At 36.4% G+C, this 18,198-nt stretch overlaps 1 protein-coding gene across 1 annotated transcript in view; it reads left to right on the top strand.

Moving 5' to 3' along the window:
• ARHGEF38 (Rho guanine nucleotide exchange factor 38) overlaps positions 1-18,198 on the top strand; it is a gene marked incomplete at its 3' end in the record, with an annotated part of 128,937 nt that overhangs the window by 105,819 nt on the left and 4,920 nt on the right. The window contains exons 8-13 of the mRNA XM_081304786.1: positions 703-807; positions 2,370-2,492; positions 5,559-5,870; positions 12,606-12,749; positions 13,584-13,782; positions 13,924-14,183. Coding sequence (XP_081160912.1) covers positions 703-807; positions 2,370-2,492; positions 5,559-5,870; positions 12,606-12,749; positions 13,584-13,782; positions 13,924-14,183 — 1,143 coding nt within the window. The remainder of the gene's footprint in view (positions 1-702; positions 808-2,369; positions 2,493-5,558; positions 5,871-12,605; positions 12,750-13,583; positions 13,783-13,923; positions 14,184-18,198) is intronic.

The raw sequence follows: 18,198 nt of genomic DNA, 5'->3' as shown, positions 1-18,198 counted from the left end.
TGATGTGACCACCATCATCATTATGAAAATTTATTATTACAGAGAAACTAAGATTATATATCATCTTTCAAATTAAAAGTGATAATTATCACAGTTTTTTTTTAAGAGAGAGTGAGAGAGGAGAGACAGAGAGAGAGAGAGAGAGAGAGAACTTTTAATATTTATTTTTTAGTTCTCGGCGGACACAACATCTTTGTTGGTATGTGGTGCTGAGGATCGAACCCAGGTCGCACGCATGCCAGGCGAGCGCGCTACCGCTTGAGCCAAATCCCCAGCCCCAATTATCACAGTTCTTTAACCATGGACTGAGGTTTACTTTCTAAGTAAACTGATGTGAGTCTTCTGAGCAAAACAATACATTTTAGTCCATAGATCAAATTTAGCTATTTTATAAACCCACAAAGTAATATAATTAAAAACTTCAGGGAAAATTCTTATAATTTTACAACTATTGTGACATAGTTGAAGCTGTGTGAAAATCAACGAGGCTGAATCACGAGGCTTTGCGACATCAGATGTGTAGTGTGCCCATCTTGGAAGTACTTCGTTCCAATAGTGGGCTATCACAGAAGGTTTCAATATAAACAAGGACTTTTGTGTACTGTGCTGGACCAATATGATCTATCCTGTTTGTTTGTTTGTTTTTTTCAAGTATCAGATTCATTTGAATTATGAAGATAAATAATTTCATTTGTATTTTAGGTGAAAGATAATACCTTTAACAGAGAAGAAAAGCTGTTTAGAGCTTTAGAAAAAACTGTGAGGCACTGTGTAAAGAATATTTCATTCTGTCTCCAACACATACAGGTAGGTGAGATACAAGTTGTTGATGTTCCTTCCAGAATGCACTAATTTCCATGATTTCTATGAGGAGTGTGACTGTTCATTCATTTGTATCGCTTACTGTATCAAATTGGGAAGACTGCAAAGTGCTCTGAGGGAAGCCAGGACAAAGGTCTGGGTTCTGCTCTTTGACCCCCTATTTGCTCCATTCTCTCCTCAACCCAAATTGCCCTGTTAGGGGTCTTACTCAGATGATTGCCCCATGGACCACAAGCATTTTTTTTTTTACAATAAAGATGGCATCATTAACTCAAAAGTGTGCATTGGGCAGAAAGTTTCCTTTATTTGTCTGATTTTACTAATCTCTCTTCCTAATACCTAAAGTAAGTATAAAAATCAATATAAAAGAGAATAAGTTGAACTACAAAATAATATGCAGTTACAATAATCAAATGCTCTCACACAGTTATACTAGAAAACAAAAACATCTCCGAAAATTTCTAGTCCTCGAGGAGGTTGTGCTGAACCTCTTGAGAATCACTGACTTCAACAAACTCCTGTTGGAGTACAGCATGATTATTCTCAGTAGCAAAGCCAGTCAGGAGATTCTCCTAATGGGTCTTATCGAGGACACGGTGTCCTAAGCAGCATCTTGACAGTGGTTATGACTATGAGACATAGGAAATTAGTGGAGTTCCATGTAAATAAGTTAATAAATGGCTCCCTTCCTTCTGTTTTTGAAGTAGATGCTTGCACACCGAGATGAAGTATTGCACCAGCTGAGGGTTAAGGTGACCAGCACACTGATTTGGAGACAGGGTTCCATGTTCTGTCTAAGAGCACCATTCTGTTTTTATTTATTGTTGGAGGCAAATCCTGATTTTACAATTAGGTTTGCTAATCTCTTTCTAAAGCACTGCCTTCTGTGAAAAGGAAACCAAAACAGTTATAACAGCTAGAGGGCAGAGGGGACTGTCCTTTGTGTACCTTTACATATCCTTTGAGGAGTAAATGTCTCTTGGGAACATTTACTGGAAAATCCTGTATTTTAACTGATTGATTGAACAAAAAAAATGAGAAATCTTCTCTTAAAGAGAGCATTAAATTCACTAAGGAAAAGTGATGATTATATCAAGAGCAGTGATTTTTAAAATAAGCAATCTGTGAATCAAATGCTAAAGAATGGCCAATAAGAACTTCTATGAATCAACAAGGGCATTATACAAAATATTATGAAAAAGTGATGGGGGAAGAAGGAGGGAGAGAGATTAAGTAATCTGATTGTACAAAATATTCACAAAAGTTTAATAGTTTTTTTAAAAAATTAATTTTTTTAGTTGTAGTTGAACACAATAACTTTATCTTTTATTTATTTATTTACTTGTTTGTTTGTTTGTTTATTATGTGGTGCTGAGGATCAAACCCAGCACCTTTCACATGATAGGTGAGCTCTCTACCGCTGAGCCACAACTCCAGTCCCCCTTTTTATCCCCTTTTGATCTCTCAGAAGAAATAATGGTGACATTTGCATTGGATATACATTTATTTGTAATAACTTCAGAACTTACCTTGTTGTTGGGTTTCAGGATGCCATGCCTATTGCTCTCCAGAGTGTGAGGGAGCTCCGGGAAATTTCGTACAACAAAGATGAGGAGGAGGTGGGCTATTCAGAGACTCTGAGTAATGCTCCAAATCCCTGTCATGACCCTGTAAGTTATTTATATTCATAGAAAACACAAGTTAAATAGTGGAGTTAAAAAGAAATGCTTTTTTTCATTTCTTTTTTCCAGAGTGAGAAATAAAATATGCACTAAAGCAAATACTAATGTTAAAATTAGAAGATTTTAATAGGGATTTTTAAAAAATTAAATATTTCTAAAGTGGATTAGTTGAGGATTTTACTATAATTGAAATTTAAGACAACTCTGGACTGTGTTCCTAGCAGTAGTTAGTGCCTGTGTAGCTTTTAGAATCAATATTTAGTTGGAGTTTGCATATATTATATCAAGGATTTATTAAGTTGGAAAGCTATGATTTTCTTAACGTATCTCTAGAAATGTCTTATGTCCTTACAGAGGGAGCACAGGTATTTTCTGAGGATGTGATTCTTACTAACACGATACACACTTGACAGCAAAGCTTTCTTTCTGTTAAGAGTCATGTGTAACTTTCTTCTTTTCCATGTTCAAATATTTCTTTTCTAAGAGTTCTATAAAATATGGGCTGGGAATCATAAAAACATGCTTGAGTCAATAAAATATTTGGGTGGTAAGCTAGTCTGGGTAATACAAATTTTAATTAACGTCTTGAGTTTCTATGGTTATTATTATGTCATAGTATATTTCAAGTATTCTATAGAAGGTATAATAGATTCCACCATATTGAAGGTGAATTTTTTGCATTGGTGTAATTTGCACTTTGGTTCATATAAGTCTTCAGAGAAGCTCTTGTATGGGACAATGTTTAGCATTCCTAGCTCACCAGCCTCAAAATATCAATAACATCCCCCTATGTCAAGTCACAGGGAGAATCAATGAATAGCTCCACATATTTCCAAACCCTAGGAAGTGATAAACTCCTCACCCCACTAGAAAACCACATAAAAGCATCTTGCATTTCTGCCATTAGGAAATGAAAAGTCAGGATTACATCAGCAAATATACATGATACATATACATGATACATGATAAATATACATGATCCATAGATAAGTTGCTCATGGGTGGGTGGGTGGATGGATGGGTGAGTAGAAGGATGGATGAGTGGATGACAGAAGTTTTTAAATCAGAGGTTTAATGGGAAAAGCATGGGTAGTTTTCTATGTATTTTCTGGGTTTAATTACAGAGAGCACATTTTAGAAAAGCCTTAAGGGTTTGCTCTTTAGGTTAATTCAAATCCATTAAATCAATAAATATTTATTGAGCACTATCTGAGAGCATGGTAGTTTCTCCCTTAGCAAGTCTGCTCCAAAATTCAAGAGAAAGACGAAAAAAGCTATCTTACCTACCTTGCATTACAATTCACTAATTAGGCTAAGTTAAAATAAATAATCAGAAAGCTCAAAAAAAGTAACATTTATGAATAATATATAGGACATTTTAAAAATGAAATGCTAAGAACTCAAAAATCTAAAGGCAGATAAATTTTTTGTATACTAATTTTGTAATTATATTACCTGTAGAATTTGGTCATTTAACAAACATAGTAATTTATACCAGACATAGTAAACAGATTCTTTACTTAGTCAAGAGACTCATTAAACAGTATGTATGCAGTTGTATATTGATTATTTTATAAAGTAGACATCAAATCTAATGTGTTGGCTCTTGCTAGTACCAATAAGAGATTGGTTCCCCTCTATTTTAGATTTCCCATGAGTTCAGATAAAGTTATCAGGGGGCTTTTAAATTAATTAATACAGATTGCTGCTCAGATGTGGATTCCCTGGGACCTCTTCAAGGGTACAGAAGAAAACCTGCTACCAAATTTTTCTAATGTAGTCCTGTAACCCAAGTATATAGGGTAAAGTAGGGATTTTTTAAAATATTTGACCAAAATAATTGATATAAGCAACTTAGAGGAAGAGGTATTTTGGCTCAAGGTTTTAGAAGTTCCAGTCCATGATTGTCCAGCTTCACTATTCTGGGTCTGGGATGCGGCAGAACCTGATAGCAGAAGAGCATGGCAGAAGAAAACTGCCTAGCTCATACAGCCAGTGAGAGAGGGTGGTGGGGGGGACTGGAGCAAGATTGTCCCAAAGGTACACTCCCAGTAACCTCCTTCCTCCAGCTGTGCTCTGCCTACCTATAGTTTACATCACCTCCCAGTAATCCACTCAGGTATCAATGGGTTAATCCACTGATGTGGTCAGAATCCTCATGATGCAATCACTTCTCAAAAGCCCCACCTCTATACCCTTCTGCACTGGGGACCAAATTTTCAACACAATAAATTTGAGGGACATTTCAGATCCAAACTATAACATAGGGCAATCAGCAAACATAAGATACTAGTGTATTTCAGAATAGAGTAATAGAAGAAGTTAAATCTAGGGTGCTTCGATGCCAACACAGGATTGGGAATGAACTCAAAGATTATTTTTTTATGATTCAGAGCTAAAAAAGTAACAATTTAAGATACAGGGACCAGCACCAGTTTTAATGTATTTAAATGAGGAAGTGTATATCTCTGGTCATTTCTGTTACAGGAGTAAATACTCATATTAAAGTGTTGTTATCTGTATGGGGGATGCAATTCCACTACCAAAAATAAAGTCTTCAGAGTAGTTAGGGATTTGGGACCACCTTGGGGGGAGTATGTTACAGTCTCTTCTAAGACCACAACTTTTGCCGTCACCAAGTGGTCACAGTGATATGGTGAATCATTCATTTCTGGTAGTCAAAATTTGGTGATTGACCTCACCCCCAGCCATGTGTGAAATAGCTCAGGTTGGCTCTGGGATAAGAAAGAAGGGGAAGTGGGCAGTGTTCTGGTGACTAAACCAAATGACTTCAGAAAGAAAGCTGGAGTTGGATTTTGGGTGACCAGGTGTTTTGTATTTCTCTTCCTGCTCACTCTTCATGTTCCATATTAGAGTCTTTGTTTTAAGTCCTTGAAAAGGTTTAGCTAGAGACAAAAATGATGAGTTTCTCTTCTAACGTGGATGGATGCTGCCCAGGTTCTTTTGTGCTCCTGCGGAGAGGAGGCAGGCTACCCAGATCAATGGTATGGGCTATTCCCTTCTCTGTAATGGGATCATCATTTCTTTTGACAGGCATCTCACTTGCAGAGACTCGTCCTGAACCCCCTGTCAGCCCTGCTGTCCTTATTCCCAGGACCTCAGAAGCTCATCCAGAAACGCTATGACAAACTGTTAGACTACAACAGCTACCTGCAGCGGTCAGCAGGAGATGAGTCAGACTTGGCCAAAAAGGAATATGAAGCCCTCAATGCCCAGCTGGTAGAAGAGCTTCAGGTGTTCAACCAGGCTGCCCGGAAGATTCTGTTGAACTGTCTGCGCAATCTCATCACCCTCCTCAGGGACCTGATGCGTGCAGCACAACAGGCTTATTCCACAGTTGTGCCGGTAAGCACAGTACCAGCACCTGGCCACCTTGGCCTCCCAGGTCTGTTAGAAACCACACCTATGAGAATGCAGCCCTGTTCCAAGAGTGCATGTGTGTGTGTGGTCTTCATGTATATATTATTTAAGAACAGTCGATCAGATGCTTTCTCCTCCTTGATCCCCACTTTGGATCAGATAATTTTTAAAGATACTTCAGTTTCTGTTTTAGGTTATCCGGGCACATCTTTCACATTGTAGTCCATAATAAAACAGAAGCACAGAGATTTTTTTTTTTTTTTTGCTAATGTACTAAAGAAGTGAAAATCACTTTGGAGATATTTATCCTCACTCAACTGGCTTCATTCTATAGTATATATATATATATATATATATATATATATATATATATATATATAAACTTTTTGTTTTGAGATATAGAGTTATATGTAGTTATAAGAAATCACAGAGATCCTGATACTCCACAATTCCCCAATGGTAACATCTCTCATGACTATGTCTATATTACTGAAAGGCAGAAATGAATAGTGATTAGAGAATTGTCTCTGGCACTAGAATAATAATAATAATAGCATATAATTTTGAACTTTTTTTCCAGGGATTGAACTCAGGGGCACTCGACCACTGAGCCACATGCCCAACCCTATTTTGTATTTTATTTAGAGGCAGGGTCTCACTGAGCTGCTTAGAGCCTCACTGTTGCTGAGGTTGGCTTTGAACTCGCAATCTTCCTGCCTCAGCCTCCCTGGCTGCTGGGATTACAGGAGTGTGCCACCACACTTGGCCAGTTTGAAATTTTAATTGTGGTAAAAATATAATGAATTTGGAGCTGGGGATGTGGCTTAAGCGGCATGCGTGCGGCCCGGGTTCGATCCTCAGCACCACATATAAACAAAGATGTTGTGTCCGCCGATAACTAAAAAAAAAAATATTAAAAATTCTCTCTCTCTCTCTCCCTCTCTCTTTAAAAAAATAATGAATTTACCATCTTAACCATTTTTAAGTGCAGAGTTCAGAAGCATTAAGTATATTTCCATTGTTATACAATGCAGTGCCAAGACAGTTTCATCTTGCAAAATTGAAATATACCAATTAAACAAGTCCTCATTTCAATTAAACAAGTCCTCATTTCAATTAAACAAGTCCTCATTTCCCCCCTGCCCCAGTTCCTGGAAGCCATCATTCTACTTTCTGTTTCTATAAATTTGACTACTTTAAATACCTCATATAAATCAAATCATAGTGTTTGTCTCCTTGTGACTGGCATATTTTATTTAGCATAATGCCCTTGTTATGGTTTGTGTATGAGATGTCCCCTAAAAGCTCATGTGTGAGACAATGTTAGAATGTTTAGAGGTGATATGATTAGGTTATGAGAGTTGTAACAGAATGAGTGGATTAATCCACTGATAGAGATTAACTGGGTTGTAACTGTAGGCAGGGAGGGGGTGACTGTATGAAGTAGGTCACTGAGGGCATGATTTAGGGGTTTATATTTTATCCCCGGTGAATGGGGCTTTCTCTGCTTCCTGGTTACTATGTCCTGAGCTGCTTTCCTCTGCCACACTATACTGCCCTGATGTTCTGTTTCACTTGGGCCCACAGCTATGGATTGTTAGACCATGAACCTCTGAAACCAGAAGCCAAAATAAACTTTTGCTTCTTTAAGTTGTTGTCCGGTTTTCTGGTCATAATAATTCGAAAGCTAACTAAAATAGCCCTCAAGGTTCATTTATTTTGTAGCATGTGGCAGAATTTTTTTTTCTTTTTAAGTCTGAATAATGTTCCATTGTATGTAGATACATTTTTGTTTATTCATGCATCTGTTAATGGCTGTTTCTTTCTCTTGGATATTGTGAAAAATGTTACAGTGATAATGGGTATGTAAAATCTCTTTAAGATCCTTACTTTTGATTATTTGGGATATATATATATATATATATATATATATATATATATATGCAGAAGGGAGATGCTCAATCATATAGAAACTCTATTTTTAATGTTCTGAAGAATCCAAAGTCCTGTTTTTTTTCATTTTCATTTTTATCAATTATGCATGCACATAATTTAAAGATTCAAGTAGTTATTTAAGTTTGGCCAAGAAAAACAGTTGTCCTTCACTCTCTTTATTCTATTTCTTCTTCCTCGGGGACAACTATTTTTCAATTCTTTTAGGTGATTCTCTTGGTATTTACTTTCATATTTTAAGATAAGATTTTATTTTGCCATTTAATTATTTTTCACTTTTAGGCATAACGTATTCCACTATGAAAAATGAGAACTTAGCCCTCTTTTTTATGTTCTCACAACATATATATTCACAGAAGATCTTGCTATGGAGCTCCAGTAGTTATACCATAAATTTAGCTATGTTTACATGCTGTTTAAATTGTTTAACTTATGTATGTCATGATATTAGTATAAAAAAACCAGAACACTCAAATTGATCATTTGGAGAAAAAATTAATAAAGTGATTATTTACAAAAATGTGAGAATGCTATGGGGGAAATCTTTGCAGCCAGTGTTCTGCCCCAAGGGTAGCAAAAGAGGGGAGCCATATAACACCTAGGTTTAAATGGATAAGGGAAGAGGTTGGCATAGGAATGGACAAAGAGAGGGATGTGCACAGGACAATCTGATAGGTCTGTGTTGTTCAGTTAATACTACAGAAAGAAAATTTAGGAAATAAATATCCTTATCTCTGTTTCTTTTCTCATTCTGATTTCCTGTGTGTACTCTTCATTGATTGAACCCATCTGAAACCAGAGTGCAACATTGTTTTATTGTTGTTATTGTTATTTATTTGATTGTTTGGTACTGGGGATTAAACCTGGGGGCTTTTAACCACTGAGCCATATCCCCAACCCTTTTTATTATTTTAATACAAGGTCTTACCAAGTTGCACAGGACCTGCTAACTTGCTGAGGCTGGTCTCAAACTTGCAATCTTCATGCCTCAGCCTCCTGGGTTGCTGGGATTGCAGGCATGCACCACCATGCCCAGTGACCTGTTGCTTTTTAATTCCGATGAGACTCTTGGCACATACAGCAGGGTAGAAAGGAAGGAGAATAAATTTGAAGATGTACACAGATACCCAGCACACAAAGTGAATGCTGGTTAGATACACAGAACACCAGAATTAATTTTTCTTTCATGTATAGCTTTTTTTTTTCTGAAGTTAGTAATTGTTTTTCTTTTGCCAGTTGCTTCATTTTTCTTTGTCTAATTTTACCTCTCAATTGACTAACCTTTTAAGACTTTCAGATGTGTGTGGTATTCTATAAATTGTGCCTTCTTGCAGAAATCTCTCCCAGTGCTTTCTAATCTGCTCCAATCTGAACTGCCTTTCTATCCGTAATCCTGGGATCACACCTCATCATCATTCTAAGGGACCCCTTCTTCTCTATTCTGTGTGGGATCCCAATTCCTTATTTTCTGATGCCATGTTGACTTATTCCTTTATGCCCTTATCTGGGGAGAAGTGTATTTCTGAGTGGTTCTCTGAAAAAATGATTGGGAGATGAATATTTTGATACATTGTATACCAGAAAAATGTCTTTTTAATATCATCATGCTTCACTGATGGTTTCTGTGGATGTAGAATTTGTTCTTTGTGAATATGAAAACATTACATTGTTCTATTTTATTCTAGCTTCCACTGTTTCACTGGGAATTGACAACCCAGTCCGATTCTTGGTTCTATATACGTTCTATGTATATATGTCCTCTCATTGGATCCTTGGAAGCACCTAGGAATTCCCCGTCTGAATTTTTGGACACTTGGTGGGATCCTTTTAACATGAAAATTCTGCCTCTTCTAGAAACTTTTTGAAATTCTCAATTTCAAAATTCATTCAATCTCAATTTCCTTGATGAAATTCAATTTTGTTGATGATTTTTTCTTTCTTTGCTCCTTTTTTCTTTTTCAGAACCTCCTAGATTGTTACCTCTAAATTTATTATTTTTTCTCACTTATTTTCTATCTCTATAACTTTTCTCAATCTCTTATGAAATTTTCCTACTTTAGTCTTCTAACCCATCAATTATTTCCTTTTATTTCTGCTCTTATTTTAATATTCAAGGACTCTTTGTTTTCTTAAAATTAAGACAAGTTGCTTTTCTATTTATCAGATTCCCTCATATTAGAGGCATGCCTGGGCTGTCTAATGACCTGTTGACCACTGAAAAAGTTGAGGACTAACTGACACCCTTGAGCCCGTAGGTAGTTGAAAACCGTGTTTCATGATTGTGTGATCTGTCATTTCATTTGAGAACCCTTCATAATAGGTTTGTTAGGTCTTTTTCCTCTCAGACTGGTCAGAATACCCACAGACAGTTCTTCAAGTCTTCTGTCTGCAGGGAAGCAGTGTGATTTCTAAGGTTGGTGGTGGGGAAATGGAAAAGGGTTTCAAGGTCAGCATACATCTGTTTCTTATTTTCCCTCTTTTCAATATGGGTCCACTATCCTTGTTAATGCATAGCATCACTCATTCTAGAGACTGTTTTACCATTTGCAGAAAAAGAATCTTCATCTTCTGCCAAGGAAGGGAAGAGATAATCATTCAATTTCATTGAAATGGTGAAAAACTCTGGGGCTCAAATTAGATTACACCAAACATGGTATTATTATAGTTCATGGTTTCAGGGATTCACTGGGCTGTTGGTCATTCAGTTTGGATTGGAATAGCTGGGGTCCCAAGGGGAGTTCCTCCCACTCTCTCTCATCTTTCATTATGGTCTTCTTACATGGTGGCCACAGAGAAGATGGACTTCTCCAAAGTGAGTGAAGGTTTCCAGAGTGAGTGTCCCAAGAATACCAGCATAAACTGCACTACTGTTTCTAGTCTAAAGTCAGACAGCCTCATTTCCATGGTTCTGTTCTTTTCAGCACCCTATTCATTGAGGTCACTGTAAAGACCCACTTACCACTGAGGGTGTGGCTTATTGGAAGAGCCCTTGCCTAACGAGAACAAGGTCTTGGGTTGTAGCCCCAACGTCCCACACATAATAAAACAACCATAAAGATCCACCTGGTTTTGAGAGGCAGGAACCTAGACTCTACATCTTGATGGGAAGCATGTCAAGGAATCTGCTGATTTGTTTAAATCTTAGCACAGACACTCAATTAGTGCTTCTTATCTTAAGACTCTTTTCCCCTGTCACTATACTACTCCACTGTGTGGGAGATTTGTACCACCATGAATTCTTATTTTTATTATTTATTTTTAAATTGTTAAAAAATTAATTAGTTATACATAATAGTAGGATGCATCCTGACACATCATACATAAATGGAGCATAACTTCACATTCTCCTGGTTGTACATGATGAAAAATCACACTGGCCATGTAATCATATATGTACACAGGGTAATAATGTCTGATTCATTCTGCTATCCTTTCTACTCCCATATTCCCTCCCTCCCTTCACTCCCCTCTGCCTAATCCAAAGTATCTCTATTTTCCCTAGCTCCTTATTGTGAATTAGCATCTGCATATCAGAGAAAACATTCAGTCTTTGGTTTTTTGGGATTGGCTTATTTTGCATAGCATATTCTCCAGCTACCTCCATTTACCTGCAAATACCATAATTTTATTCTTCTTTAAGAGTGAGTAATATTCCATTGTGTATATAGACCATATTTTCTTTATCCAAACTAGGTGTTGAAGGCACCTACTTTGGTTCCATAATTTGCCTATTATGAGTTAAGCTGCTATAAACATTGATGTGGTTGCATCACTGTAGTATGCGGATTTTAAGTCCTTTAGGTATAAACTGAGGAATGGGATAGGTGGGTCAAATGGTGGTTCCATTCCAAGTTTTCTGAGGGATACCCATATTGTTTTTTATAGAATGGTTATACCAAGTTGCAGTCCAATCAGTTATGTATGAGTGAATCTTTATCCACACATCCTTGTCAACATTTATTTTTGCTTGTATTCTTGATAATTGCCATTCTGAGTAGAGTGAAATGAAATCTCAGTGTAGTTTTAATTTGCATTTCTCTAATTGCTGGGGAAGTTGAACACTTTTTCATATATTTTTTGACCATTCGTATTTTTTCTTCTGTGAGTCTCCATTTGGTTCCTTTTCCCATTTATTGATTGGGTTATTTGTTGTTTTTTTTTTGGTGTTAATTTTTTTAGTTCTTTATATTCTGGAGATTAATGCTCTGTCTGATATGCAGGTGGCAAAGATTTTCTTCCCTTCTGTAGGCTCTCTGTTTATGTTCTTGATTGTTTCCTTTGCTGTGAAGAAGCTTTTTAGTTTGATGTCATTACATTTATTGATTCTTGATTTTATTTCATGTGCTTTCAGAGTCTTGTTGAGGAAGTCAGTTCCTAAGCCTACATGATGGAGATTTGGGTCTACTATTTCTTCTAGTAGGTGCAGGGTCTCTCCACCATTAATTAATTCCTGAGCCTTTGTTCCATGACTTTGTTGCTTATTTTTCCTCCTCCTCCTCCTCTTCCTCCTCCTCCTCCTCTTTCTTCTTCTGTTCTCCTTTTATTTAGACTTGAAACTTTCATAAATACATATATTCCTATCATTTTCACAGGGTTTCTAGATACGGTAAATTAGATTATCCTCATGCAAAAGTTCTAGAATCGCCCTAATTTTTCCACTATGAGCTCCTTACACTTTCTCAAATGCTTATTGCAACTCTGGTAAATTTAACTCCTAATATGGTTATATAGCTGTCTGGAAATGATGCTGTATTATTTCTACCATAGGCACCATTGTTGGTCTCAAGCATCTCTGAGATTCAGAATCGAGTACTAGAAGAGGTTCACAATCTGAATTTTGTAAAGGACAATAGTGCCACCTTTATTGAGAGGAAACTCAGTTTTGAAAAGAAGAAGCCTGTGCCGGTTCTGGTGAGTATAGGAGCATCCATGACTGTTAAAATATTACTACTTCACTTTGTCCGAATCATAGTATCATATTATTTTTCTTATCACTAATTTCATTCTAATCTTATAATTTGTTCTTTATGTTTAAATTTCCTCTCTATTTCTACCCTGTATACTAAATATATTCTATAGCCTTTGTTCTATGAGTTTGTTAATCCATAAAATCATGGATTTGGGTTTCTGTTTTGTACATAGCAGATCCTTAAAATGCCTAAAATGGTGCTTGACACAAGATAGGCACTCTAAATATTTGTTTACAAGTATTTTAGAGGTAAATCATGTAATCCAACCTTTGCATTTTCAAGCTAAGGCACCCTGGGTTCCAGAGATAAAGTGGTTTTCTCAAAGTCACTTAATGGGCAGGAGCTTGGAAGGGGTCTATGGCTTCTTACTCCTGCTGAATTCACTGCTATTTTCTAGAAAAAGACAAGCAAGTGTGCAATTTATTGAATGAAATATTATTTATCAAGTGCTTAATATAGCAAGAGTTAAAATGTTGCTTAGAAAATACCAAAGGGTTAAAATGTTGTTCAAGAGGGATTAGAACCTCTGCCTCCTGATTTTTCACATGAATTTTCTTTCTTTTCTACAACACTGCCCTCCTGTGCTTACTAGAGAATTTTTCACTGCATGACTAACTGGAGCACTCGACAATAAGAGCCTAATCTAAGACTTCACCTTGAAATAAGCCCCAATCAGTATATGTTTTTAAAGAATCTATGAAGAAAAATGTTACGAATTTACTGAGGATTTCATTATACATCCACATAAAACAAATATTCTCCTTGCTTTTCCCAGCCAGAAGTGCCACGTCAAACTGACATTCATCGCTCCAAACTTCTGTCCACATACAGTGCAGAGGAACTCTACCAAGCTAAGCGCAAGTGCAATGCCACACAAGAATATGACATCAACCTTTTGGAAGGAGAGTTGGTGGCTGTGATGGAACAGAAAGATCCACTGGGGAGTACTAGCAGGTGGCTCGTTGACACGGGAAGTAAGTTTTTCTCCAGAATTACCACCCCTCCTCAGGTTGAGATTTTTTTCCCAATGGTCTTTGTGTGCTTCTCTAAACCCAGGCATTTGGGAACAGTATGCACTTGACATTGGTTCTTCTTTCTTTTTATTTCTTACCTAGTTGTAAAAGGATATGTGTATTCCTCCTTCTTAAAACCGTACAATCCAGCAAAAGTGCAGAAGGCTGATGCTGAAAACAGGTTCTGTGACGATGATTTTGACAACATAAGCCTCTTTGTGTCTTCTCGGCCAGCTAGTGACAGTGTCACAGGGACCCCAGAAGGCAGCATAAGTGATAGCAGCTCATCTCTAAGTGGCACCTGTGGAAAGTTTGAAACAAACGGCACTGATGTTGACAGCTTTCAAGAGGTAGATGAGCAGGTAAGAATTTGAACCTCAATGAAAAAAATAGGCTCTTCAAAACTTGAAAGAATCTCTGAATGCTCACTATTTTACTGTAAGACTTGATAGGAAAGCACCAGCATTGCCATCAAAAAGTCCCAGCTCTATTAGTGGGTACTCTCTGTGGACTGTTTTGCAAAGAATTTAATTCTCTGAGCCTGTTTCCTCAAATGAAACAAAGAGGACAATGATTCCTATGTTGCAGAGTTGATGTTTTAGAGATAATGTGAGTGTGTAAAGTACCTAGCAGAGTAGACACTCACTCAATAGTAGCTGTTGCTGTTACAACTCTGTTGTTATGTACTTAAAGTGAAAATGCACTTTGTACACCCCTCCATTAGAGAAATGCAGTTCAATGCTGAACAGATTGTGACCATTAATAGCATGTAGGAAATTGTTCCTGATTCCTCTAAAAGCAACATCTTCATTGAGCTGTCTAGTAATTGGCCATTTTTAATCACTTGTATATTCCATATACTACATACTGATACTTTTAAGGGCTACTTGTCCCTCACTGCACTGATGCAAAGGCTACTGGTATAATCCTATCACAAGATGGTATGTTAACTATAATGTAGGATTCATTTTTGCTTCAATATAAAGTTTCAGTATATTTCACTGTTAATTCTCAGTTGGTGACCAACTAATTCTTATTCAACTTGTTTTTTTTTCTTTATTGACTTTTTATTAAGTAAAAAAATTCTTTTATATAGGGGTGATAAAATTTACTTTTGAAAAGTTAAAATAGTCAGAAGAAATATATAAAGTAAAAGTTAAGGTCTTAATTGCTTTCTTACTCCTACTCTTCAGAGACAATATTTATGTATAACTTTTCAGATATATTCCATGCACATACAAATATATATATTTATACAATTAATAAACATATCATGTGTGTTACATATTTTTTCCACTTAAAAATAATATATCAGGGCTGGGTTTGTGGTTTGGTGGTAGAGCGCTTGCCTAGCATGTGTGAGGCCTTGGGTTCAGCACTACATAAAAAATAAATAAATAAAATAAAAGTATTGTGTCCATCTACAAAAAAATAAATATTTAAAACAATAAATAATATATAATAAACTAAACTATATCTAATTAGCTTAATTTTTTCCTTAAAAACTCTCCATAGTATTTTATTTTATAGAATAAGTCATATATGGAACTCTTACCCTAACAAAAAAAATTTAGAATCTTTTAGGAAAGATTTTAGGAAAGTTCTTTTTCACCTGTTTTGTGCTCTTTTGTGAACATATCTATGAGGAAAATCCTTAAAAATATAGGAGGGTCAGAGAGTTTATATAAAACCTTAGAGACATTGCTGTACTGCCCTCCAAAACTATTTTATGTATTCTGTTTATTCCATTTACAGTGTAGATTGCCGTTCAATTCATGAGTTTCCCTCCAAAATAGCTTTATTAAGGTCTTATTTATTTGCCCATATGAATTAATTCATTTTAAGTATAAAATCCCATGACTTTAAGTATATTTACCAAATTGTGTTACCATCACATTAATTCAATTTAAGAACATTTATTTCACTCTCAAAAATCCTTTGTACTATTTGCATTAATTGCTCTTTACCATCTCCAGCTTTAGGAAACCACTAAACAAACTATTTCCTATCTCCACAGTTTTGCCTTTTCTGTATATTTCATATAAATGACATTATGCAATATGTGGTTTTTACAACTCCCTTTTTTCATTTAGTATATAATGTTTTTGAGATTCATCTGTGTTATAGTAAAAATACATATTTTATTGCTTTTAATTGCCTATTAATTTTCCCTTCCATGGATATAGTATGTTTTAACCATTCACCAGTTGATGGACATTAGGGTAATTTCTAATTAGGGGGTGTTTTAGTTAGCTTTTTGGCTGCTGTGACCCAGAGACCTCACAAGAGCAATTTTAGAGGAGTAAAAGTTTATTTGGGGGCTCACAGTTTCAGAGGTCTTGTCCATGGATGGCTGACTCTATTCCTCAGGATTTGAGGTGAGGCAGAACATCATGGCAGAAGAGTGTGGTAGAGGAAAGCATCTAGGGACATTGCACGAGGAAGCACAGAGAGAGCTCTGCTCAACAAGCAAAAAATATATACCCAAAGGTACACTCCCAGGGACTCAACTTCTCCAGCCACACTCTACTTGCCTACAGTTACCACTCAGTTAATCACTATTAGAGGATTAATGCACTGATTAGGTTAAGGCTCTTGTAACTTGATCATTTCACCTCTAAATCCTCTTGTATTGCCTCATAAATGAGCTTTTGGGGGACAACTCATATCTAAACTATATCACAACCCATACTGGTCAAGGTTGAGTGTAATAGGAAATATTTATTCAATATTTATTGTATGCTATGTTATCTTCACAACCTTCTTATTAGGTATACATGATGGGTTCTGTGGTATATAGGATTCCTAGAATCTTCCCTCAAAGATAAAATGACCCATTTCAAACTGAAGACCTCCCTCTGAAAAGGGAGAATCTATCCCAATGAATTTATTATAAGGAGAAGAGAAGGCACCTGTTGGAAACCCCAGTATGAGAGAAAAAAAAGTCCACTAAGGAATATTTCTTAACTTCAGCCAATAGAAGCACATGAGCCAGTGGTTTTCAGATTCCTCTCATAATGAAACTACTTGTCATCCCTTGGAAACGGAAAGGATTGTATTATCTTCACAATCCTTGTCAGGAGGCTGAAGTTTCCATTCCAGTGGCTCTTAGAAAGTGTGAAAAGAAATGGTTGATCCCTTATGTTTACAGTGTGACAGTCTAAGAAAATCACACATTCTAGAGATCCCTAGAAGGAGATTGAAAAGTGGGAGTAAATTGCATCATTTTTGAGAGTAATGAGAATACAGTATATAATATCTCACACTTGAGATACCCTAAAAAGCAACTTTCTGTTTTTTTTTAGGTTTTGATTATGTGTTTGTATTTTTAATCAAGAACATCAACTGCAACTTAAGTTGGCTTAATTATGTGCCCCTTTTAGTCTCTATTTCTTTTCCTATTCTTTACCACTGTGGAAGTACTTCTTTTGCAAAGAATTGTTGCAAAAGGGTGTTGTAAGCTGTAATCTAGTCTTTTAAATTGTTCTAGTGGAGCCTGACAAGGACAGAGTCTCTACCTGCTATTCATGGTGCATCTATGGGGTCCTAAAAAAATCATTCAGATACAGGTAATTTTAGACTCATTTATGTTACAGTGACTTTGTAAGTTTTATACTTCAGCTCAATTTTTTAACCTAGACTCCAAGAACCTAAGGAGTGTATGAATGTGCTTGGGTCGCATGAGTCTCCTCAAATATGTAAAAATGTGTACACTTTTATGGTATAAGAAGTCAATAGATTTCAAAAGGTTTTCAAAGGGTAATTTTATTTAAAAAGATTAGAAATCACTGCCTGCTGCTGGGAATGATGACACACACCTGTAATCCCAGCAGCTCAGAGGCTGAGGCAGGAGGATCTCGAGTTCAAAGCCAGCCTTGGCAATAGCAAGGAGCTAAGCAACTCAGTGAGACTCTGTCTCTAAATAAAATACAAAATAGGGCTGGGGATGTGACTCAATGGTTGAGTACCCCTGAGTTCAATCCATGATACCCCACTCCAAAAAAAAGAAAGAAATCACTTCTCTAGAGGTTTAATTTGCTTATTCATTCTCCCTCTCAAACAAGAAGAGAGATTGTTGGGAAAGACATTTTCTAGGATAGTTTCTAGGATAGTTCTGGATCAGGAGTCTTATGGGAAGGGCAAAAACATTATTTACTATTTTTAATGGGACACATACTTTAATGGAAGTGCTTAATGGAGGACATTCTGTGGTATAATCAGGAGGTATGATTACCTTTCGTTTGGGGACCTCAGAACCAGTCCACTCATAGTCCTGCATACTCATCCCACAAAGAAAGCGCGGACTTATTCTGGGTGTTGTTGTTGTTGTTGTTGTTGTTTTTTTTTTTTTTGGAGTGCTCCTAAATTACGGTCCAG

This window comes from Spermophilus citellus, assembly GCF_964194105.1.
Source record: "Spermophilus citellus genome assembly, chromosome: 8".
NCBI classification, from domain to species: Eukaryota; Metazoa; Chordata; class Mammalia; order Rodentia; family Sciuridae; genus Spermophilus; species Spermophilus citellus.
Note: the sequence above shows the minus strand (reverse complement) of the source record. Positions and strands in the feature narration are given on the sequence as shown.